We start from the raw sequence: 26,936 nt of genomic DNA on the forward strand, positions 1-26,936 counted from the left end.
AAAAGCAGGTGCGCGGTGTGTGGACTTCAGTCACGCGAATTCTCAGACACAAACAAAAGCTAACTATGGGGTGGGTGATGCTAGAAAAGTCACTTCTGCCACGTGAGGTCCTTGCCTCACTGCCTCTACCATGAAGCTCCAATGTCTGGAATGCAGTCAACATGCAAATCTGTAGTCAAGAGCATTAAAAAAAAAAAAAAAAGAAGAAGAAGAAGAAGAAGAAGTGCAGTTAAAAATTTTTTTCTGACTTATGACAGCTCATTCTTTAATCTATCAGAAACAGACAAATGAATTCAAGGGCCCGGTTGCACTTCACCCCTCCGAAATAAAAGACGGCAGAAGCCGCCATGTCCATTCATTTTCTCTTTCATAATACAACCTTTTGATTTTCAAATGTGCTTTGGACCAGCATAAAAAAGTTACAGTCTTCAATTTCACCATAGAGAATGCTACTTACAAACGACCTCGAGGACCTTATCTTGGCCTATGACAACCATGCATGCAGCCATGCAAACATGCATTCATGCAACATAGCAGCACACAACACAGTGCAAAATTGGCAAAGAAAACCAAGTGATGGCCATGCTAGTATTGGTTGCAAGGGTCTCCTTACCAAATAGTGAAATCCTATGCCTGACAAGAACTCCAAGTTTGCAGAATAGGCTGAAGACAAAAGAAAAACAAAAGAGAAAGGGGGGAAGGGGGAGGGAAGATAGAAAAGACAGGGAGAAATTAAAATAAAATTTAAAAAAAAGAAGAAAAAAAAAGAAAAATAAACAGCTGATATATGAGCAGGAAAAAAGCAACATGATGTCACGCAGAAAGAATCAATTTTCTGAGCAGAATGTGGAGTAGAGGTATTAAAGAAAGAATCTTTGAGTGCATATCTTTAACAAACATGGTTAAAAAAGCACATATTATAAGTAAAGAAACCAAAAAAAATTTGAAAGCAAAGCTAATTAATATAAAAGCAATCTATATGAACCCCTTAAGAATATGACTACTCAAATAGCACAAGGAAAACGCTTAAAATTTTATCTGCCCAAATGTACCACTGAAATTCTAGAATTTTTGTTGTTGTTGTTATGGATTATTATTTAAAATCAGAAGTATGGCACTTGGGGCATGAAATGTCACTTTAAGGTTTAGTATGTTTATCATTTGAACTTTCCTTCTTTCCAACTGTGAGCATACCCCTTCCATATACACCAAAGCATCCAGTGAATTTGAACACAGTGAGGTAGAGATAGAATTTGAACAACTGATAATCACTCAGAAAAATGTTGCAGATGCAATCACTTCAAGGGCTCTTCATGCTAATGTTTGACTTAAGCCTATTTCTATCTCCTCCAGAGCAAGTTTCTGGGCCACTGTGTTCCTGGGGATCGGCCGTGGGAGATCCCAAACAAGGGTGGCCTGCATTCAGCAGGACAGCAGTGATATGTACTAACTCTCACATCAGAACCTGGGAAAGACCTGCCATTGTCCCAGCTTGTCCCCAGGCTGCAGTCTGGCGGGCTCCTTCCAGGTCTTCTAGAAATACCCTTCACTCCCTTCCCTGCTATACTCCCTTCTATCCATCCCTCAGGATTCAGCAACAGACACGTCTACTCCAACAAGCCTTTGCTAACACCCAGTGCTCCTTCACCACTCCCAGTCCAAGCTGAAAGGGTTCCTTCCAGCCTCTCCTAGGGGTCATGTGCAAATCTCTACCATGACACGTAACCTTCCATATTGCAAATGATACTATTTTCACATCTACCCAAACACTTCTGAGCTCTCAGATAGAGGCTCTGCGTAGCCAGAACTTGATGGAAGCTCTAGCCTTGATGACCCATGTGTACCACACCACCCACACCCAGCTTGACTGTCCCAGCTAGATCCTGACTGCCCCATTCTGTCTTGCAAAGCTCTCCCATAAACAGCAGTGTGTAGACATGCCCTCCCCAAGACTGGGGATATGGACGATGCCATGGAAAAAAAATGGAGTCATGAGCTCACGGCAGGACTGGAGAAAGGAGACGGAGAATCACGTCTGTGACTCTGACTCTTTTAACAGTAAGTTTTGGCTATCATCTCTCATTTCTGTAACAATACAGAATAATGTATTAATGAAAAATAACTATAAAGGGTATCGTACAGCTTTTCCGAGAGAACAAGCATCGGCAAATCTCTCAGTGAATTTGAGGTCTTGAGTCGTCTCCTAGCAGTTCTAAAAGTTTTTAAAACAATGACCTATTCAAGCAGATATTATATTTAAAATGAGATATTAGCCTCCTGAGCTGCATTGTCTCTGTGTTATAATGTAAACAAAAAAAGAGATAATAAAATAAGCAACGTTCTCCAGGTGCTCTGACCCACTGAGCCTTAGGCTAATTCAACAACGATCTGCCTCCATCTCTAGAGAGTGAGCGCTTGTCAGAGTTGTACGTATTTTGGATCCCTATATGTATATCAACCTGTTTTAAGTGATCTCGTTTTACTTCTTACGAACTGAGACTCTGTCGTATCAGTGTGAAACATTCTGAGATGATGTTGAATTTGTAATGCTAGGATCATGTTTGAACCCAATTCATCCAGACCTAGGACATTTTCCTGTGATGAAAAACACAGCATTATTCTGTGTCCGATTCTGTTGGATTATAGTGAATGTCTGAGAACCTGTTTGAAAAAAATGACTTCTTAAAATAGCAATGCTTCTTAACTTTGGTTGTTCCTAATCAGTAGCCGATATGTAGAAATAGAAATATGTAGATATGTAGAAACAGAAATATGCAGATATGTAGAAAACCAGGTTCTCACAAAGGACAAACTGTATCTATTTCCCCTCCTGTGCTATCATCCACTTTTAGAGTGGAGTTTGTATATCAACTATAAGGTTTTATTATTATAAGCTTTAGCCTATAGTTTCTCTAAAAATATTCTCCATAATACTGTCTTCTCTTTCTGTATGTATATCCCTCCATTACTCACATTCTTAAGAAATTATAATTCATTGGGGCGCCTGGGTGGCTCAGTGGGTCAAGCATCCAACTTTGGCTCAGGTCATGATCTCTGGGTCTGTGAGTTCGAGCCCTGTATCGGGCTCTGCTCTGTGCTGATAGCTCAGAGCCTGGAGCCTGCTTTGGATTCTGTGTCTCCGTCTCTCTCTGCCCCACCACGCTCGCTTGCTCACACATGCACACACTCTCTCTCAAAAATAAACAGTAAAATAATTAAGAAAAAGAATTCATAACGCACCTACAATTCCTTGGCGTTGATGCCTCACTGCTCTACAGAAACACTCCCTAGAAATTCTCGGTGCTTGCTGATCAGTAAATCAAAAAATACTTTTTCAATCTCGGTCCTGGAAAGCTGCCTATGGTACTTGGCATCACTGACTACTTCAATCTGGGAAACTCTCAGTTCTGTTTTACAGCGATATGTTTCCCCTTCTTCTCTAATAAATCATCCTCAGTGTTCTTCAAAGAACCATTTCTGAAAACCCTTCAGATGTAATGAGTCTCTAAGGTTTGGAATTCAGACCTTTTTGCTTCTCTGTCTACTCTCCCTTCATCTGCTTCCAGAACTGTGAGCATAACATGGGTACAGATAATCTCCAAATATGCCATTTCCGGCTGAATAACCTGCCATGCTTCAGTAATTACCTAACCAAACCGAACCCCTTCTTCTCAAAACCAGGTCTCCGTCATTTCTTTTTTTACTGTTGCCAGCAATATTGTTCTAACCACTCAGCACTGAAACTCCAGCACCGTGGGGACCTGCCATATGACCCACTGCCAAGGTCTGTGATTCTCTCTCATCCGTGCTTCCCGCATCCAACCCCTCTCTCCACGTACATTTCCTCTGTATTCCCAGTACTTCATATATGTTTCCGTTGTACTCATCACAACTTGTTAAGTGGTTAGCGCTACATGTATGCAGGTACTCAGCTGCACTTTTAAGTGCACCTAATTGGAACTGCATTGTTATATGTGTGTGTTTATCATCCTCAGTCCTAGGACGGCACCTTGGACACGGCATGGCGGGCATTCAGAAACGCGTGCTGAATGGATCTGTGGGTAGAACCACCTCTTTAAGGTAGCACTTCCCTCACGACAGCCTGCATTGCTGTCATGGCCTCTTAGCAAGCTCACACTTCTCAATCCCACTTTTGTGGCCAGACTGCCCTTTATCCCAATGGCTTCATAGGGCTCAGGAATTAAGTAAAAAAGATTAATTATAAAAATTAAAAAGAAAAAAGGAAGAAGGTGCCTTGTTCCAGCAGTTAATATCGATGACTGGGTTCTATCATGAATCTACGTCACCCACACTTACCCTAAATTGCTATGTTCTACACTCTATACGTTATCGACACGTAGAAAATAGTCCCCCTTCTTAATCTACAACCTACAGATTCTTGAAAGTCAATTCTGAATTATCGTGTCTTCTGTATATCTCTAGCCTGTCCATACCCACCCAATGTGGTCTTCCTTGTCCTTGAATCCCACAGCACTGCATGGCTTTCTTCTACTAGAATTATATTTTTACCCACATACTTAGGTACTGCCAGCTACACTCCCAGAGAGCAGAGAGCACACCTTACTCTTTTCCACAGACATGATGGTGCTGGCTTTAGACACAATAAATGCTCGACATATGATTTCTAGTGCCAAAAAGTATCCAAACATCTAATGGCGACAACCCATTCTTAAATGTGGAGGTTAATTTAGACCCATGCCGTACTGCTACACGCAACTGTTAAATACGAATTAAAACTACTCCTGCAGTGTTCAACATGGGTGTGAAGGCATGACTGCTTATTCACAGTAGCAGGGACAGTGGGGTTTTTTTTTTCTTTGTATTTGATCCTTTTTTCTTTTTAACCTATTTTCCCTGCCAAAGTAATATTTAACTGAAGTGGTAAGAAATCACATTTATAAAATTTCAGTGATCCCATTGTAACATGTCTAAAAAATTTGTAGTTGGTTTTTGTTAGTGTGACGGTGATTTGGGTTGTTTTAAGACATAGATTTATGATCAGAAAAGTAAGACTTTTTCCACTTTAAAAATATATAAAAATGGTAAGAAAAACACCTCTACTATGCTACCCAAGGGAAACAACTATTAGAATCAAGTTTCTTCCCTACCAATATTCTTCTACACATCCAAATTCAGAGGTTTTTTTAAAGATCTTGATCCATATTATTTAAATAAATATATATATTTTTTACTTTTTAAATAACCATTGTCCTAAGATGTGATATATTTGCATCCGTCATAATGTTAATGACCAGACAGCATTTTCCATGTGCCGTAATTTCTTTATCATTAACTTTATTCATTTTTCATCCCAGAATTTTTCCGAGGTTAAAATCTACCTATGTTTGGTACTCAAGGGCTGTGATGCAATAAGGTACTTCTATCAGTGTGCATCTCATTCTTATATGTTGGAATGAGACCATTTCTCTTTTGGAAATGGTAACGGGAGAAATAAAATGTCCCGGTCCTTGTTGCCTGAGGCGGAGAAAATCTCAAGATGAAATTACAGAAAACCTTCTGGTGAGGCGTTAATAAAGAGGGGGCGTCTCAGGCCCCCAAACCACATCAACTGAGGCTCGCACAGAAGAGCGATGCTCTTCCAATTTCTTCTATGAGGGGCAGTGGGCAAAGGAAAATTAGTTACCTCTGTGGTTAGTGAACAGCTCTCAGAGTAAGAATGAAAATGGAATGGAGATACAAACATGATGGGGGGGGGGGAGAATAGAATTTGCATACTTTTATTTGTATTCTTTCCTATATTCTTTGATTGTATTTCTCCTGGTTTACATAATTGACTGATACCCAAATTACCAACTCTGGGAACAAAGCTGCTGTTACAAAATCCTACTCTGATGGGGGAAGGGGGCGGGGGTGAGGAGACTGCAATAGCCTGGGCTCTCTGGTATTGAAAGGTAACTTGATGCCTTGGCATTTTCTAGCTACCGGGAATGGTGGGCCGGTGAAGCTATTAGGGCACTAGTGAAATGCAGAGAGCCGGGTCTCTCTTTCCCAGGGAAAGCAGAAAGAAGACCACTCCAAAGTCAGGAGGAGATTCGTACCTTGGAAAGTAGCCCCTCACCCCCTTTTTTCTGGTAACAAAGATGGTGGAAACAAAGTGCGTCACTGGATGGATTCTCTGTTACTTTAACTATAATCGGTTATACCAACTTCACAGGAAGACTATTATTTGAAGAAGTTTGGGGCCATTTTTAACGCGGTTGCAATCTGACATCACATGACATCACATATCATTAAAGTCAAGTCCAAGGAAAGCTTGTAGCCTGCTTTATCTCAGTTACTCATTTTTATAGAAACTTCTTTCAAATACAATCTAAAAGCTTGGTATGGACTCCTGTGTAATTTGATAATACAGAAATAGATTTGCTCTGTAATCGATCACATATGTACTAAATTTTGACATATTTTGAAAAATCAGACTTGAAATACCCAGCAGAATCACAAATAAATCTATGAGGAATACTTGGGTTTCAACAGAAATGAGAAAGCATTGCTAAATTGCCAACTTGAGTGGGGCAAATCTTCAGAAAGGTACATATTTTTACGTCATTTTCTTCCAAGATAGGTCATTATTTACACACAAACGTTGAAAAATTTGATTTCTGTAAATGGGATTTTGCCCTCCAGAAAAACTCCTTTATTTTTCAAAATTGTGGCAAATAGAGTAGACTCAGAAATTTTAGAGGAAGTAATGTTAAAAGCACCATTTATTGGGGCACCTGGGTGGCTCAGTTGGTTAAGGGTCTGATTTCGGCTTAGGTCGTGATTTCATGGTTCTGTGGGTTTGAGCCCCACATGGGGCTCTGTGCTGACAGCTCAGAGCCTGGAGCCTGCTTTGGATTCTGTGTCTCCCTCTCTCTGCCCCTCCCCTACTCGCGCTCTCTCTCTAGCAAGAATGAATAAACGTTAAGAAAAATTTTAGAAAAAGCACCATTTATCACAAATACTAATGCGGTGATGACTCTGTGGATTCTGTGATGGGGGTCTTATTCCTTCTATTCAGCATATTTAGCAGCAAAATGGAAGAAAACTCAACGTTTAGAACACAACGTATTAACTTGTAGAGAGCATCCTCCTCCGTGTTTGATCCCAAGGGGCCAAGGGTCAGGGAAGCCGGGTAGACACTGCATGCTCCCACCTCAAGGTCCCCAAATGCTCTTCCTCAAATGCAAATACACTTCGCTCAACAACAGTCTTTATTTTGTGTAGCTCTTTACCTCGTCACCATTTCTTTCTCCTTGTTTGACGCATGTCCTCCAGAACAGAGGGGTCTACTTGCTGCAGATAAGAAGTATAAACGATGGTTTTTGAAATACTGATCAATTAAAGGAAGCACAACCTGAAAGAAAGGAAAAGAAAACAGATCTACATGGTGGATAGAGACTCTGGGGCAGCCAGACTTCCGTCCACCTGCAGCAGGTCCCCCAGTATCCATAGCCCTGCCAGTTGGCACGATTTTAGAGTATGCCTCTCTCAAATCTTACCCTGCTATCTCTAGTCCCGGGGGGGAGGGGTGTATGCGTGCACACCTGCGTGCGTGTGTGTATGTGAGAATTGCAACTCCACACTGTCAATTCACTGCTCCTAGTAACTATTCTGTGTGGCAAGTGTCATCATCCGTTTTACAGGTATTAAACTGAGGTACAGAAAGTGAGTGACCTACTCAAAGTCACTGCCGCTTACCTACCTCCACAGGGTTCTCACCTGGCCTCTCTCAGAGCCGCCTGGCCTTTTCCGCATGCTAATCCTGCTGCCCTTTGGCGAATTCCTCTTCTTTGCCCTGTGTGCTCACATCACAAGGCTCTGCACATGCCATTCCCTATGTCTGAAATGCTCTTCCCACACCCCGTAACCCGTCCACTCCACTCTTCCTGCAGACCTCAGCTCAGTGCTTCATCAGATAACCGTCCACTGATCTCCTCAACTAGGTAAAATCCCCATATTCTCTGGTCTTAGAACATCATTTGCAATTTTGCATTTAATACGTGTGATTCTGAATTAGTCTTTCTCCAGAAGAGTCGATAAAATACACAAGAACAATACACATTTCTGGGTCTGTTTCCCATTACTGTGCTCTCCTGGCTTCTAGAACAACTCTTTGCTCTGCTTTGTTTACTCCTGGGTCACCAGTACTTAGGACTTTATGGGACCTACAGCAAGCGCTAGATAAATATTTGTTAAATAAATAAATGAAAAAAAAAATAAGTGGCATTATCAGTATTTAGACTCAAGTTTGTCTAACTACATTTTTCCTACAATGTGGTATATGGCATATTTATATATAACAGCAACATACAAATTTTTTGTGATCTTCCTTGAAACTTGTGACATTGCCTGGATTTTGATTGGCACATAATAGCTACTCAATAAATATGTGAATGAATGGATTACAGACTCAGAGGAAATTAAACCACATTAGGCGTCTGCAAACAAAATCACTAGGGGTACACAGGGCAATACAAGAATGTATTTTAAATGTATGATTAGAGGCCATGGATACAGCATTTGTAATAATTGGCTATCAAGGGGGGGATTACAATGCAGTATGATAGATAACTAACAATACGCATCTCAGGATAAACTTGGGATGCTTGATACGGATTTTGAGCGCTATACTGAGTGGAAAGAAAAGACAAGAGAAATCTCCCTTACAGTAAAGGGCACAAATCTGAAAACATATAAAAGAGGCCAAATATGAATCAATCAAAACAACACGCCGTTTTGCAAATGATCTCTAGGAACCAGCAAATGCAAGGACTTCGAAAATAAATTGACAGAAAGCATTACGTCCTCAGGCTAAGTGCAACATCGTATGAACAGGAACGCTTCCCAAGGGCATATTCTGTCTTTGCGACAGGAAGCCCCGGGACTTAGTCTAACACCTGACAGAGACCGGACACACGCAGCACATGCTATGCCAGTGAATGGACCCAATGAGGAGAATCTGCAACACTTTGTCTCCTGACTGGAGACAGGAAGTCTGTCTGAAAGGAAGCCATGCATGTTCCTGACTGGCTGAAAGGAAGTCATGAATGTTCGCGGCCTAGGGCAAACTCTTGATAAATTCGTATTAAATGGAATGAAGAGCGATATTTGGGTAGACTTTACATATAAACAATGCACCCTCTCTGATCCTCAGCTTCCTCTGCTGTAAACGAGTAGGACGAGAGTCCCACAATAAAGCTTACACAGTAAAGCTTCTTATCATGTACAACTCTCTGAATTTATAATTTATAAATGAATTCTTTTCCCCTTTATAAAAGAAATGCTCGTACATTTTTAAATCCTAACAACCAAACTGAAGAAGTAGATTATTTTTCCTCTTTGTCATTTGACAAAGCCCAGTAAGGAGAACTTTGATTCCTACAGATTGAAGTGATTTGTGAATTACGGCAGGAAGAGCAGGGAGTGAAAATAAGACCGAGTATTCTGGGCGCAAATTCATCCTACATGACTCATGCACTTATTCCTGTGCCACAAAATATTTACTTGTAGTAGAACTCACACTCGTAGACCAGTACGCTCCGTAAAGAGGCAAAGATCTAAAGGGTATATTCGGTCGACAAACACAGGGAGTGAAAAACAAGATGGAGTGTATACTGTACTTTAGCAAAGAACTTGATTTCTTGCTCGTAAGGAAAATGTTCCGCCTTGCTTCTGCTGCCACCATCTGTAGAAATGAAGAGTTGTTGAACATGTTTTGTTTACTTGAAACATTACAAGAGCTTCCACCCAAAAAGCAACATGTAGAACACATCACTGTAACATCGCTGAACGTGTTATCCCAGGAAAGCGAACATAGAAACCCATCCGAAATATCAAGGCTAACTTCATTCAGCAGTATGACAATTTTTTACAAGGGATTTTCAAAAGTACCCAAATCGTAATAAAAAAAATCTATCGAGGACAGCCCACACACACGCTGGCGTAGCTTTACAAGCTTCTTGACACGTAGCGGGAAAAGTGGAATAGAGTCACATAAAAGCCCCGCATCTTCTTTCAGTAAGAAAGAAGCTCGCCAGGGATGACAACAGTGAGTATAAACTCAGTAAACAAAAATTGGTTAAGATTGTTAGATTGGTGAGCCTCTAATAAAAATAGTTGCTTCTGGCTGGGACTAGAAGTTACAATATTAATATGCCGAGTGAAAAATTGCAGGAAGCCAGCCTGGGATGAGCGGGAGGACCACGACCGTAATATTCGGTTGGCAAATTAACATTCTGCTCAGGAGTAAAGAAGTTCACTTATGTCACAACATAATTTCCATGAGCAAAGCAAAGACACCCGAGTTTTCCCCATGGTTCAAAACGTTAAGAACTGATCGACCGAATGCACTGGGCTTTGAAGTGGCCCTTCTGTGCCTCCTTCACGCATCCACAGGAGGTGACATCAACTCTAATAACCAGGATGATATGCAGACACACGGGAGAGCAAAATATATCCACAACTGGATATACAGTTTTAGTAACATTTGTAAGCAGAGATTTCTTATTGTGTAAGAAGCAAACTGACTGTTGCTTGAAAAAAGTTCTTTTGCAAATAGAAATAAAAGCAATTTGAGACAGATTTTGTAAAATCTGAAACATTAAGTTTGGGATGACGTTTAGGAAATTGAGGTAATATTTTGTAATATCAGAACAATGCTCTTTCCAGAGAATGAGTAAAAGAAAAGTACGGCTTTTGTACACTTGCAGGCATCACTTTTACATTAAGAATATTACTCTCAAGAATATTGTGCCAAGTGGCTGGATCCACGTAGGGGACTTTCCCACATAAGCTACGTCTAGACGGAATTCTGCACATCACAAAATACGTTAACAGTTCAAGGAATTAGATTGGAAATATCTTCCCTTTTTACATTATGCATTTACATTACACATTTTAACAAAAATGCCTCTGTGCAAAATGCTGATGGAGAGAACTGTGGTCTAGATGGAATACAAAAATCAGAAAAAGCCATATGCATTTCTTACTACGGCCATTAGCCTCCAATGTGTTGCAAAGGCAGTAAATTTAAAGACAAAAGAAGACATCTAGAAGTTTTCCTTGCAGTGACAATGAAAACTGGCAATTAAAATAAATGTAAAGGGTCCCAACTCTGCTCCTCTAACAGAATTCTTGCATTTTCTCTGTCACAGCCGTCTGAAAAAGGAGCCTGTGACCTCGGCTCCTTAATTTCTTGGGTAAAACACCACCTTAATTTCTTGGGCTTTCTATGGATCTAGCCTCACTTTCTGCCCACACCCTTTATCCTGTGGAAATAAAGAAGTGCCCTAACTGGGTGAATTTAAAGTAAGGTTCTTAATACCCCCTCTGCACAAACACTTCTTTATTCAGAAACTTGAACACAGTGGGGAGAAAACCCAAACACATTTTACCCTCTGAATTTCTGTTTCTGTTATCCATGTCGAGCTTAAAAAGTTTTTTTTCCTTAATCCCTTGATTTTGCTTTCTCTCTTCTCTCTTGCCAAAAAGAAGAGTAAACTTGAGTTGCCACTCATCTCGGGTACACTTAAATGTGCCTGAGAAATTTCAATATTTAATTTGCGTGCATAAGAGCTTTAAAAATTCACCATAGCTTCATTTCTGTGTTTTGGATCAAATTTCATTAACTGAGACTAAGGTGGCTACTTTTCAGAATGATTCATAAATCATATTTAAAAAATCATTAAAAATTTTCAAAAAATCATTGCAGGACCTACAAAAAGATTACATACTGTAAATTAGTTTGCACGGTTGGCTTTTGTGAAAAAAGGTAGTTAAGAAGAGTGCCAAGGCACAGCATCCACACTGCAGATAAAGAACAGATTGAGAGGGGAAGTTCTTTAAGAGAAGGACACTCAACTGGAAAATCTTTAATCGCATTTGGGATACGGGAGACCAGGAACAAGTAAATTCCAGAACTCAAATTTCTATGAACTTTAATCTGACACTGTGCCAAAAACTAAGTCCTAAATTCTAAGAAAACAGTAGTAAAGAAGACTCCTTCGTCAGGATGGGTTTGTTGAGGATGTGTTTATTGCTAAGGCGAGGATGATGGGCTGGGGGAAAGTATTGAAAAGGAGAAAGAATGAGGATTAAAAAACAAAAATAAAAACAGAAAAAAAAAAAAGCATGAAAAAGAAATTGAAAAGATAATCACCAGAACACTCTGTTCTTCCAAAGGGGCCAGATTCTACTTCCTTCTATCTTAATGCCAACTAGTGGCTGGAAGACGACCCGACATGAAGCTGGGTTTCAAGTCAACGGTACTCAGGACAATCATGAAATAACAGAAGTGAGAGGAGGCTGTCTTGAAAATTTGAATCTAAGAGTTAAAACGAGGAATTCTTTTCATACTTGGTGGGCCACGTGGGGGGAGGAGGTCTCTCATTTTACTCTAACGGGACCCTAAGTGAAGTGTTCTGCGTTGCAGATATTCTACTATAAATGTGTATCCCTACACAGGATAAACTTGAGGGCTTCACATTGCCTGGAAAGTTTGGGGATGCACAGAGTTTCCGTTTTTTCAAGAGCAGGGCAATTAATTTCAAAAGGGAAGATTTAACTGTACCTTAAATTGGGATATCCATCCAATGTGTCTTTCAAAATATAAAATCAATGCCAATAAACATTGTAAGGAGAAAAGAATGATGTGTTCGGTTTTTTTTTTAAGTTCTGTAAATTATGCCATCCCTAAAAAATGTGTTTGCCTACTGACTGCTAGATTCTGTTTAGTACTAGGTTGGATAGAAAGTGTTTATACCACCAGGGAACAGACCATAAACAGCCCAGGAGACTGTGCTGTTCTGCACCCTGATGTAGGTACCTACCAAACTCCAGGATATACTGATGGGCTTCATCCACATAGCGAATGAGTTGCTGAAGGAAACTATAGGCAAATCGTTTCTCAATGGAAGGTGTGTCCAATTCCAGGTCCTTGAATCCCCTAGAGCAGCAAAAATGAAACATGGAAACCAGTTTCTACACAGACTACTGGAAGGTAAAATTTTGCTTAAAAAGTATAAATGATATATACAAATATGGAACATTACCTAATATTCTTGTAGCTACAGGCAAAAGTGAGATTTAATTTATAAGGAATACTTTGCATATGATATAAAACTGTAGTGAGTAACTCTATTACTATGCAAAAAAAAAAAAAGAGTCACTTTAGAGAAACAGTGGGTCATTTCTGCCCCCAATTTTTGCCTAAATGATGGATGGGATTTAACCTAAGTAGTGAAAGGAATGAGGTAGGTGGTAAACAGTCAAGGGCATTTATGTTTCTGATGTGTTTATTTTGAACATACTAAATAGTAGCACTAAGATTTAAACGGGTCCTGAATCATTTGCAACATTAAATATGATGGGGGTATTTAAACGGTCAGTCTTTATAACAAGGGTATATACTGGTACGTGTGCTTTTACCTGGATACAGCATATCCATTGATCTGTAAGAACTTGAGGATGTCCTGTGCTTTTTCCCTATCCTTGGCTTTCTCTTTGGCTGTCAGTGTATCATAGGGTACCAGCAGGGGATGGTTTCCACCTCCTAAGAGCATGTCAAGACAAGAACACAGCATCACGATGAACAAATAATCTGAAATATGACAGATGACGTGCATAATAGGACCACACTACAGAACTTCTGGTATCTTCTAGTTATACATGGAGTATACATAAATCATATATGGCTCTTGACTCTCCAGCACCTTTTATGTTCCAATTAACTTAGCAAACCTGTTCAAAGAAACACTGTGCCTATGTCTTCTAAGAGGCAATTAATGGGGCACCTGGGTGCTTCAGTTGGTTGAGCATCCAACTCTAGATTTCAGCTCAGGTCACGATCCCAGGGTCGTGGGACTGAGCCCCACGTCAGACTCCACACTAGGCATGGAGCCTGCTGGGGATTCTCTCTCTGCCCCTCCCCTGCTCATGTGTTCTATCCCTCTCATATAAAAAAAAAACACACACACACACATTAAAAACAAACAAAAAAACACAGGGACACGTAGACATTTGTGACATCCAGGGCTGATGACACCTGCAATCACGGAAGAAGGGAGAAGAAGCCGTGTTACCCTCTCCATTCAAATGAACTCTGGATGTGGAGCATGTAAATACACACTAAAACTTGCACAGCTCGAGCTAGTGAAATTGTAAGGCAATTATAAGGGCTAAGCTTCACTTTCCACTTCACAGAGAGAGGAGAAAAAAAGTGTCTTAAATATGGAAATTTTAGTAAGCCTCCCAGATCAAACAGTACTTTATAGCCATATATTCTACGCAAAACCCATGCTTGGGTTGCTAAGTTCAAAGCTGCTCTCTCTTAAACATCTCATAAGAGTAACATACGTATGTGACTGACTAAAAATTGTGGCAGGCACCTAGGTTTCCGGTTAACCTATTTTGGTGAAAAATATCAAAGAGTAACCTTCTAGATTTAAAAATTCTAGAAAATATTTAAATTTTAAAAAACTAATAATGAACAAAGTATTAATAAAAGTAGAGATTTTGTAAAAATTTTTGTAAAAGTTATAAAAGTTTCAGGAAATGCCCTGGTAATTCCAGATGTAGAGATCTCACGATCAGCATCAGTGTGACTAGCATGGTGTACCCCAGATTTCAACCTTATAAGACACGTATGGGGATATATTTGGAACGGAATCCTGAAATTCCCTGAAACGCAACTACTATGGAAATTCCAGAAAAAAAAAAAAAACTTAAAAATTAATATTTGGTTTGAACGTTGGTGCAACACAGAGCCTATAATATCAGTGTCCAACATGATGTGGCCGGGAGCTACTAAAACAATCCTACTGAATTTGCCCTACACACAAAAAAAGCAAACAAAAAGGCAAAGGAGAAAATGCCATGTCTGCCTGGAGTTTGCCTGGACTGAGAGCGCCATCTACAAAAATGTGATCACGCACTGAGCTTTCTGACCATTAGGTGACACTATACGATCATAAATGCAAAGGGACAGACCACAGCTACAAAGCCAACAAATGCTAAGCATTTTAAGTAGCCATCAGTCATTTTATACTTTAGCACTCATAGTATCAAGTATAATACAGAATATTCAGAAGACAACAGAAACCGGTATTTTGTGAAAAGCAAGAAGGATACAGAATACGTTATTAAGCACACAAGGATCAAATTTGACTTCGACCATCAGCAGAGATCTGTGGCGATGTTTTATGAAAAAAATGTGTAGATTAAACGTCTAATTTGATCATCCTGCTATCATCTGCTGTTTTTGCATTTAGTCCTTTATTCCTAGTAAATATACTAATTTGGCAACCACAATGATTTGGGGGGCAGACACCAATAGGTTGTTATGGGAGGGAGAGAAAATAACGAGCCCAGGACGGGGTAGAAACTGAGGTATGCAGCTTTTAGGTGTCTGACTCTAAATGACTTTCTGTTTATAGTTGTTTCCTTGTTCCTTACTTCCTATACTTCACTCCTGGTGTTTCTCCCTCCCTCCCTCTCTCCTTTCTGCCCTCCCCCCCCCCCCCCACACACACACGCGCACACACATATCACAGGCACCAAGCCAGGGAGGTTACTGGTACCTCCCACACTCCAGCCCAGAACTCAGAAGTGAAGCAGAGTTGTCAGCACACAAGTTGGTGTCAAAGTCCCTGGGTGAGAGAACAAATTTGTGAAAAGACACAAGTAGTTTCCTTCCAAAAACTGTCCAAGCCTCTGGCCCGTCTTCTTTCTAAGACTCATTTCTTGCTTTTTGCTCGTTTCAAAACCCAAAGAAGCCAGGGCTGCATATTCTAACACCTTTCCTACTGGGCTGCTGTTCTGACCCTAAGCCACTCCCTTTTTCTTTCAAAAGGGGAAGCATGCGTGGAGGAAGAAGAAGGACTAAGGTTTTGAGGACTAATGCCACCACCTCACCATTTAGCCTGCTGCGACCATGCCAGTCTCCCAGCTACAAAGTATGAATCTGGACCCGTACACACGGGATGCAGAGGTTGGGACGTCTCATTAACAGGTGGCCTACTTTAAAGAAAACACTGACCGTAGGACACTGAATGGCCAAGCCACAGTGACTAAAACATACTTGGAAAAAGAGAGACTAGACTTTTTAAATGTCTATTTATTTTTGAGAAAGAGAGCGTGTGAGCAGGGGAGGGGCAGAGAGAGAGGGAGACAGAATCCGAAGCAGGCTCCCGGCTCAAAGCTGTCAGCACAGAGCCCGACACGGGCTCAAAACCACAAACCGTGAGATCATGACCTGAGCCTACTCAGACACTTAACTGACCGAGCCACCCAGGCACTCTGAGAGTTGACGTTTTTCATGCTATCTGCTTACACAGGAAATAGGCATTTTGTTTACTATTCATGTGGACGATGCCCCTTCAAGAATTTCACTAAGCAAAACTCAATGCCTCTATGGCTCAGCCATCCATCCATCCATCTGCTCAACTATCTGTCGGCCAGACAAGTGCTCATTCATTTAACAAACGTTTATAAAATGGTTCTAGAAAAACAGGCCTAGCCCTGAGTCAAATTTTGGAATAGGCAATTTTGGTGTAAGGGATCCTCTCTGTTCATTTCTGTGATGGATTCTCACTTGTACTAGTCTGATACGACTAGTGTGGTGTTGCTACCATCCTTCAAGACCCCAGCTGTAATTTCCACCATGAAATATCCCCACCCTTCAAAACTATCTCCCATATATTTTTACCTAGGCCAATAAATAAGAAACAGAGAGTCTCTTGATGCCTAGAACTATACAGTAAGAATTATAAGAGTAACAGAAGTTGGGGCCCTGACCTGGAGACAATTATTGCTTCACCGGGGGAAAGAAGTCCCTCTAGGAAGTAATTGTACAGAGAGCACATGCGTGAACACACACACACACACACACACACACACACACACACACACACACACACCAGTATGTTTATAGACCAGGAGTGAATAAATAACAATGAAAGAGATCACCCATCCATGTAGGATGCATCAAATTGCAGAAATCATGCAAGTAAGTTAAGAGAACATCTGAGAAACAACTACGAGAATATTATGTCATTTTAGTATTTAAGAATAACAGCAGCAAAGACCAAGCAAAAGCATGTAAGAGATAAGAACGTAACTAGACTGGACAAAGCAGAGGGGTTGAGATGGAAAAGGGGAAGGGATGACATGAGAGAAATATTTAAGTTAGGGATAGAAGTCAGGGGGAGAAGTGTAAGGAATTCACAGAACACCTCGAATGTTTGGATGAGGCATATCGATATCTACATGCTAAAATGGGTAAGAGAGTCGTAGAATTCCCAGACATGAAGAAATGTACACTCACAGGCAGGAAATTATAAAATTCCCACCCTGCAACTGTTGTAGGCATATCTGAACCATTCTAAGAAAATAAAGGTATAATAAAAAGATGGTTTTATCCATACCATATATTCAGAGTTGCACTCTGTTTTTTAATCAGGATTTTTGGAAAATATTACCTTTGGACTCCAGCTCCATTTTCTTTTTCTTTGCCCATATATTATGGTAGTTTTCAGCCATCATTTCTGCCATAGCCTTAAGTGAATGAAACATTTAGAAAATAAGTTATAATTTAATGGGTAGAAAAAGACCTCACTTGCCAACAGGTAATATCAAAACATGCTTTAAATTAATAAATCATAGCGTGTCCAGGCTAAACTATCTCAAGATTATCAAACACAATGATCTTACTTGGAATCTGAAACCCAGATTCAACGTGTGAAACCCAGAAACAATCTGTGAAATTGTGTGGTAGTAAACAGCAGAGATGATTTGATGGGAATGATTATTGTTATTTGTAATGGTTTTTGTCTAGTTATTTGTAATGTCTAAAGACAAAGGTTTTATTAATTCAATAATGAAACTTCAGATTAGCTATGGACTTTAACAAAAAAAAAAATCTATTTATTTGCAGGTTCTTATTGCAATTTCCAAAGCTTTAAAAGGCAATCTAAATCTTATTAAACAATGAATGCAAAGAAGCTTAGATGGAAAGTCTAGATTCAGTGCCTGCCCCACACTCAGGGAGAGACTTGGACAAGCCACATTAACCTTTTTGTGGCCGTTAGCTTTTTGGTAAGATTGTCTCTAAGATTCTCTTTTCCCTTTTGAGTTTCAAGACTACTATCTCATTCTTAAGGCATCCATACGGGAGCAAAGACAACGGGCAAGTCAAACAATTTAACATAACTGACATGACCTACTACATAGGGTTTGTCTTTATAAATTTATTTCTCGTGGAATAATACTAACAATGCCAATATCGCTGTTTGATCAGGATACTGACCTATCAATTTCTGTTCCAAGGCAACAAATTTTCGTTTGCTCCAATCAGCCATTTCAAAGTACATTCCTTAGGCACAAAGGTGAACAGATACAACTATGGATGCAGCAGGCAAAATGCTACCCGTTTCCCTGGATAAATGACTTAAATTTCATATTCTTTACTGGGTAACTGAAGTTACCCTTGAGGAGAGCATTTCTAATTCCTGATTTATTCTCTTCTCACTCACAGCTATTCAATTATAGTAGGATTTTTTTTAATGCACATTATCTCTAAGGAAAATATGTTATCTGGAAGACGCATCCTAGAAAAAGTTGTATCAACTTTCAGAGCATTAAAAAGCTAGGGTCCATAATCTATAAATTCCATGGACCCTTTATATGATCAACATATTCAAGCAATTCATGAAGAGAAATGTATGCAGGAAAGTGTTACAATATGCTTTTTAAAAATGGAATTTTCAGAATACTTTAAAAAAGTAATACTTACGTGCAGGTCTCTGGACAGTGTGACATTGCTCATATCAATGGCTCGGGGGCTATAACCATGGGCAGCATCAACAGAAACCTAAATAATTTATGTGAAAATGATAGAGTCTAATTAAAAAACCCAGGGGAGAGAGACTTAAGAAATTTTAGAAATACAGGACAAGTAAACTTTCAAACATAATGCTTCCTCAGATGGAAGTGGCAAGTATCTGTACGTACATACTTCACGAGCATATAAATTAAATTGTATTTGGGTATCTGATAATTTCAGTTTATGACTGAATAATACATCCCAACATTTCAGGAATTGCCCCTCCCAAAAACTAATGGTCAGAATTCAACATATTGTGCAATGGATCCAAGATTCTTTTTTTTCTTTATGTTTGTTCATTTGTTGTAATGTTTACTTATTTTTGAGAGACAGAGTGAGAGTCAGGGAGGGGCAGAAAGAGACAGGGAGACAAAGAACCCAAAGCAGGCTCCAGGCTCTGAGCTGTCAGCACAGAGCCTGACCCATGAGCAGCAACATCATGACCAGAATTGAAGTCAAATGCTTACCCGACTGACCATCCAGGTACCCCTACTTATTCATTTGGAGAGACAGAAAACATGAGTGGAGATGGGAAGAAAGAGAGAGAATCCCAAGCAGGTTCCATGCTGGCAGCATGGAGGCCAACATGGGGCTCGATCCCACAAACTGTGAGATCATGACCTGAGCCAAAATCAAGAGTTGGAAGCTCAACCAACTGAATCACCCAGGTGCCCCTGTATCCAGGATTCTGAAACATTACCTTAGTCAAAGGCTCGCTGTATTCTTCAGTTTCTTACAGACTCTAATTGGCTACAGTGAAATTTACTCTTCCTCATGCAAACAGTAATTAATCAAAGAGGGCAATATTTATGAATGTCTCAATGGGCCAAATGTGAAGATAAAATACAACCAACTCTTCCAAAGTACACCATACAGTAGTCAATGATTTACAAAGTTATCTCCAGTAACGATCAGACTTAATTTCTGAATTTTGGCTTTTGAAAAAACGAAACATCTTCTCATCAACCATAACATTTCATGTACAGTCTTGAGCTCTCAATACATTCCTCACAATGTATATGTTACATAACAGTGTTTAATAGAAATAAGCTATGGTTCATGCTTTAAATCTAAAGCTCTATCTTAATATATTCTAGCATGTATTTATATTACATTTCATATGTATAGTCTCCTATTAGACACGTATAAGCCAAAAAATAAAAGTAAAAATAAAATGCACACTATAGCTCATGTCTGTGTTTTTAGAAAAGAGAGGCTAACGTTATGTTACCATTAATAACGGACTCATGGGCTATTCTCAACCTATTGGTTAGTTTTGACTGAACCCTGGCTTTTGAGCCTTCACCACTGCTCAGTACCATCTAATAATGGAATGTTTAATGAAATCACATTTTTTCCCTCTTTTAAATTAAATATTCCTAAAAGGAAATTTGAAACTTAAAGAACACTAGTGACTTACCCAAGGTCACAGAGCTAAAAATCTGAGCTGGCAGGATTCCAACTCAAGCTATCTGATGCCTTGGCCACTTCTCTCTCCCTATCACCTCTTATGGCCTCAACATATTGCAGTGCATTTCTTTCCCCACAAACCTAATATAACTGTCCTCTCAAATGTTATCAGTTTCCAAGCTGCTACACAAGGCTTCTTTCCAGCTGCCATCAAGCCAGTCCATCTAGATTTGACACCAGGAATCACTGCTCTCCAGCCCTTCATTTCATGAACTCCAGGAAACCACCCTCCTGTCTCTGTGCTCAACTTCTCTTGACTCCATTTCCTCAGATTCCTTCTTTGGCAACTCTTCTATCCATTACCTGAAGATCCCCCACATTTGTTAGCTCATGGCCCCTTTCTTCCATCTTCAAAGCCAGCAACACTGCATCTCTTTGGCCATTTTTTGGAAGTCACATTTCCCTTACCCAAAGCCAGAGCAGTTATTCCACTCTTAAGGATTCTTGAGATTATACTGGACTCGCTGATAATTCAGTATAATCTCCCCCATCTCAAGGTCTTAAGCCTTGATCACACTGGCCAAGCCCAAGTCAAGTCACACTTCCACAGATTACAGCAACTGGGGATCATCTTTGAAAGCCGTAATTCTGCCTAACACAACATCTATAATCAAATTCATTGTTCCCTCCTTGCCATCTCTGAGCAAGTAGCCATCTCTGTGCTCCCTACCTTTCCTAATATAAACACCCACCTGGCAGTCCAGCCAGGATCCATGGTGACCACCTTTGATTACTCCTCCTCTTCTGCAATCATATATCAGGCAGTCACAGAACTCTGTCTTTTCTACTTTAAAAATCCCTCCGGGATACATCCACTTCCCTCCATCTCCACTCTCTCCATTCTAATTCAGATATTTAATATTTGTCTTGTTTTGAGGGATGTCTATGGTGTCCTCCCAAGGAATCTGTCTGTCTTCCATATCCTCCTTCTCTAATTCATTCTCCACTCTGTTGTCAGAACTGTATTTCCAAAATATTTATTTTGTTATTCTCTAAACTCTTCCACTGTATGGGAAAAATCTGTGGGCATGGGCTGAGCCTTATTGGTCGTAATGTTCCCAGAGGCTGTGGCACAAGCCAGACTTCGCCAACACTACAATGATAAAGTGATTCCTAATCTCACAGACATGATGGCAAACCTATGTCTTAAAACTGATAAACAAACAATATTAGACTCTCTGGAAATTGAATAAATGAATAAAATGGAGTTGGTATCAATAACTTTATTTGTTCCTAAAATAAAATTCTCAGTATTTCATACCCTCTTGGACTATGTCTATCATTTTAGCTTTAGATTAAGTTACTGAGGCTGGGTTAAAGAATGTGAAGTTGATGCCTGTTTGGTCAGGGACAGATTCTATTTATATTTTTCATTACCTATTTCTCTCCTTCATATACAGAGAAATCAAAAGAGCGGCCAAGGCTGCTATAATTTCAAGTTGCCCAAAACATGCGCCATTTCTGAACGAGGGGCTTGAACATTAATGTAATTAACTCCAGTGGTTTTAGCAACAGTAATGGCCACCACGTGCATGGTTATGCGCAAGGCAGGCAGATTATGTCTTTTGTTCTTTAGAACAACTCTAAAAGGTAGAGGTCACTTTTCACCATTTCAAAAGGAGAAGAAAATTTCAAAAGAATTATTTCAAAAGTCATAGAAAATGGCAGCATCAAGTTTTGAAAATAATTCTGTCCGAGTCCAAAGAATGTCACTAATTTCTCAAAATTTCTCCCAACATTCCATGTGATTTGATTTCTGAGACACCCCCACCTTTCTCCTGGCTGCCCAGCTCCAACTCACTCAGCACCAATATATACACACACTTCCTTCATCTCCCTGACATGCATCAGGCGTCACTCCCAACTTACTGCTGCTGCACTCCTTGGGACATTCTTCCCCCAACTCCGTGTAATTCCTTCACCTTTTTCAAATCTCTATTCGTCTTCTCAGTGAAATCCACTCTGACAACCGTGTAGAAAACTGCAACTCATCCACAAATGTTATCCAACCCCCTCCCTCTGCACTCCCAGTCTGCCTTTCCATGCTGTTTTCTTGTTTCTGTAGTATGAATCATATCTGCTGCTTACTTTCCCTACAAGAATGTAATCTCCATGAGAGCACAAAGCTTTGTCTATTTTGTCCACTGATCTGCCTGAAAAGCTAAGAATAATGACTGGAACACAATAGGTGCTCAATAAAGAATCCGTTGAAGGAATGAATGAAATTTGGTTTTGTCCTAGCCTGCATTTTAGTTCTAGGTGGTCACACTTTCCAAAAGTTTCATTCCCATCTCTCTCTTCATCCCAGGTTATAAAATTATTTTTCATTTGTTTAAATAGTTTATATCCTATATTTGCAATACTGAAAGACAGATAAATAGGAACTTGCAATTTGGGGACAAGTAAGTAATTGTTAAGAACTTGTGGAATGTGCCTGAAATTGTCAGAAACGCCCTCCTTCCATGCTGTCTTCGCCAAGAGGCCTACTTAGGCCCCCTCTCTAATCAGTATCTCCTCACTTTTTCCTATCTGCACTTCTATATATTCTATATCCTATTAAGTTGTTATTGGCCACGCCCAAGCCCTTATGGTATCTTGCATATGCAAATTACAAAACCCTAATGGAGCAGTAAATTTCCTAAAATCAGGACTCATGTCTTCCTGTGGTGTTCAAAGCAAACAAAAAACATTAAAATTGTTATTGATCCACATAAAATAATAATGGTAATAATTAAGTATAATATTTATTGAAATATAGGCCAGTTACTCTTTTAAGTGACTCATGAGCCCTCAGAATAATCTTTTAAAATAGATGCTTCATTTGCTTCATTTTTAAAGATGAGAAAATCGTAACACAGAGAAGTTAACCAGTTTGCCGAGCTCACGCAGCTACCTGGTGGTAAGGCCAGGATTTCAACGTAGGCAGGCTATGCCAGACCTCGCTCAGTTAAATCCAGGCTGCTTCTGCCTTGCAGAGGGAGAGCTGAGCCCCATGTGAAAGGAAGCTGAGACAATTCAGCTCCAAAATCACATCGACAAGTGACCTCTCTCAATTCACCCATTTATATTCCTTACTATAAACTGATGCTATAAAAAGCGTTCCTTAATTTATCCAGAAGAGCCTATCTATTGCATAATAGAAAATATCTTTATAAGCTTTATGGGAAACCAGCAATGGAGAGAAAAGAAAAGACATTAAAAAGCTTGGCAAGATGATACCTGAAAAAGATGATAGAACTACAAGATTAGTGATTAAGGAATAATATATTTTAACATTTCAAGTAATGTTGCCTTCTGCTTAAAGAATCTTTGAATAAAAGTAATGATAAGATTATAAATATATTGGTGGCATCGACTGGAATTTGCTCTCCATTTCTGATACTGAGAGAAATATTCTTTCTTTACTACTAATAGGTCAAAGCACTACAAACGCAAAAACACTCTTATCTACCATGAAATGCTCTCTGGCATTAAAAATATTTAAATAATAGCAGTAACAATAAGAGTTATCATTTACTAAAAAGAAAAAAAAATGGAGGTGTTAACATTTACTCAAACAGATCAAGTAACATGCCTGATGGTACATTTCTAAAAAGTCTCAGTCTACCTCCAGATATTTCGTCCTTCATCTATGCACTGTGCCTCTGGCATACTGAAATCACATAGGAGACATAACAACGCACATCATATGTCACACATGTACGATGTCCCTCTAAAACCAGTAAGACCTAAGACATGGTTCTATGAGTCTCGGTTGATAGAATCTATCGAGAGCTTAAAGTCCCCAGAGAACAATATTACGAGATAAGCAAGGACTAAGGAAGACAGGGAATAAATACAACACATACAATTTTAAGTCAGGGGACACAATCTTGCTGTTACGGGCAGTGGGAGAATCTACCTTCTTGTTCTGGGCACAGCTTAAATCACCCCCATTAGATAGTAATTTTTTTTTGATTTCCTGTCCAATTTAGAGGGGAAAAAAGAAAAATTCCACCCTCTGCACTCTGCACCACCTGGTACACACCACGAGTCGAAAACTTCCTGTACTATGTTGAAGTAGGTCTAACCTGCCTGTCTCTGACACCACATTGTGAGTCTTTGGCCCTTATCATCTTCATGTTCCTATCATCTACCGGAGGGTTTGTGCTCAGTATGTGCTGAAACAGATTAAAAAAAAATGTAACCTAGTCAGAAATGTGTGCGTACATGATAAAAAGGTAAGATATGCTTTTACGGCTTCCACCCACATGATACTTACTTAAGAGAATTTAATGTACAACATGCCCAGATCAGAACTCAATCTATCTCAAATATGAAGCATGGGAAACGCATGCTATGAATGCCCTTATTTTCTTTAAAAAAAACGGCAATAATACATATGATATTTTGTGCGAACCGAACAAAGTAGCCCTAGCAGTCTGGAAAAGGGAAATGACAGGTTTGGCTCCCAGGAGAGATGAAAGGGCCACAGGTAATAGTAAGCATTTGCTCCTCACCTTGAACTCCAGGTTCTTCAGGCTGAGGCTGTGCCGTATCTTGAGCACTGACGCCCCACAGCCAGCACCTTGCTAAGTTGATTGGGTTTCCTTGATGTGACCCACTAGCAAGGTGCTCTCTGAATTCTTTTTTTTTTTTTATGTCTATTTATTTATTTTTGAGAGAGAGATAGGGTGTGAGCAGGGGAGGTGCAGAGAGAGAGGGAGATAGAGAATCCATAGCAGGTTCTGCACGGTCAGCACGGAGCCTGATGCGGGTCTTGAACTCATGAACCATGAGATCATGACCAGAGCTGAAGTAGGATGCTTAACCGACTGAGCCACGCAGGTGCCCCTCTCTGAATTCTTGCTCTGCTTGTATGGTTGCATATATTGCCTTTGAAAAGCGGACAGGTGGTCAAGCTCACTATGTGGACCATTCGTGTGGGTTCTAGATCGGGATCACTGTCTGACGATCCCACTGTTCCCTAAGAAACCAACCTTCGGTTCTTTCTCGAAAGGAGAAGAGAACTCTGCAGACAATCTCACTGTACATAAGGCTTCATCAGTAAAACGTCAAGACCTCACCACTGGGCACTCCTTTAGAGACTAACCAGGAGAAGCATCACCTGATAAACTCCAGTTTTAACCAAGACTTAATTCACTTAAAAAGAAACATGGTTTTTCCTCTTCTAAACATTCTGTTAGTCTTCGTAATTTTCCAATTATTTGTTTTGGAAAACCCACTAATTAAATAAAAGATTCAAATGATTGTGAAACAACATAAGCTGTGCATTCACCGATGTGTTCTTACCTGGCTTGTCTGAGAAATACGACGAGAACGGTTGTAGAGGGCCATGCTGTCTCCCTCCCGTGTTCTCTCAACCCTCCAACCCCACGCCAGCATGGTTTTTAAAGATTCTTTGATTGGCCAGCGATAAATTTCTTTTTCCTAGAGACAAAAAGGAAGAGAAAAAAAAAAAAAAAGGGAGGTGCATGGAATCCAAATAAAAAATCTGAAATAGACTACCTTCACTTCACTTTAAAAAAAAGAAGACTGGCATTATTTATTTAGAAATGAAAAAGGAAAGTAAAAATTCTGAAAAGCACAGGGTGAGCTGAGATCTAATTTGGCTAATGCTACAAAGAGGGATTTCAGCTTATTATTTCATTGGAGGTTAGTTTTCTTTAGTTTCCCAGCTTCTGATACTTTAGATAGAAACTAAAAAAGGAGAAACAGTGCCAGATTATATGAACCATGAGTGCAGGCTTTTCTACCATCTGAATACACAGATGAGAAAAACTCTTCCTCCGTAAGCACCAAGCTAAAAAAGTCCTTTTCACTTCATTTGTCAAGATATTGATTTCCCCCCCAAAGAAGTAAAATACGTGAAAAATTATAAGTAATAATCATTGTAAATATTACTTCTTTATCCCTCATCAAGAAACTCCTTAGCACGTAAGAATATTTTCTAAAGACCTTAAAAATATTGGGGAGGAAAAAATATCAAAAAGGAACAGAAGAATATTAAGTAGAGAAGAACCTATTAAATGCTGATAGAAATAGGAATAGAGAAAAAAAGACAAAAGATTAAAATTAAAAATTGCAACCTTTAAATAAAGGTTTTTTAAAAAGCATATGTAAATAAAGAAAACATTTTAATAAGAAATTACATAATAAAGAAAAAAATTCAAAATAAATTGAAACTGTATAACAAAAAAGAAAGAAACCTCACCTTTTCAGATAATAGTTTATATGGCTTCATTAACGGCTGAACTTTAGACGAGTCTGAATATATTTCTCCATAAATCCATCCATTTGCCAACTTAAAAAAAATCAAAATTATTTTACATGAATTAATTTTTGAGAATGTAGGTATGTATGTGTTGAAGTGTGTACTAGTAAAATAAAAATAAATCAAGATATGGGCTAAGGTTTGAATTCCACCCAGCATAAGTCAATATAAAGATTTCCATCCTAACCAATATTATTTTGAATAATTACCGAGAACAAATCTTTCTATCCAAAGATTAAACACACCCTGAACAGATCCAGGTCTATAGTTATGTCAGTAAGCACTCCCCCG

The 26,936-nt window shown here is 39.5% G+C and overlaps 1 protein-coding gene across 9 annotated transcripts in view; it reads right to left on the bottom strand.

The window, feature by feature from the left end:
* Window positions 1–26,936, bottom strand: part of RYR2 (ryanodine receptor 2) — a 757,942-nt gene that overhangs the window by 157,368 nt on the left and 573,638 nt on the right. For all 9 annotated transcript variants that reach the window (XM_023240368.2, XM_023240367.2, XM_023240360.2 and 6 more), the window contains 9 exons: window positions 26,586–26,675; window positions 25,664–25,801; window positions 18,812–18,889; window positions 17,499–17,574; window positions 13,450–13,573; window positions 12,852–12,967; window positions 9,645–9,709; window positions 7,257–7,378; window positions 614–663 (listed from right to left, as the gene is read on the bottom strand). In XM_023240368.2, coding sequence (XP_023096136.2) covers window positions 614–663; window positions 7,257–7,378; window positions 9,645–9,709; window positions 12,852–12,967; window positions 13,450–13,573; window positions 17,499–17,574; window positions 18,812–18,889; window positions 25,664–25,801; window positions 26,586–26,675 — 859 coding nt within the window. The remainder of the gene's footprint in view (window positions 1–613; window positions 664–7,256; window positions 7,379–9,644; window positions 9,710–12,851; window positions 12,968–13,449; window positions 13,574–17,498; window positions 17,575–18,811; window positions 18,890–25,663; window positions 25,802–26,585; window positions 26,676–26,936) is intronic.

This window comes from Felis catus, chromosome D2 (assembly GCF_018350175.1).
Source record: "Felis catus isolate Fca126 chromosome D2, F.catus_Fca126_mat1.0, whole genome shotgun sequence".
Taxonomy (NCBI): domain Eukaryota; kingdom Metazoa; phylum Chordata; class Mammalia; order Carnivora; family Felidae; genus Felis; species Felis catus.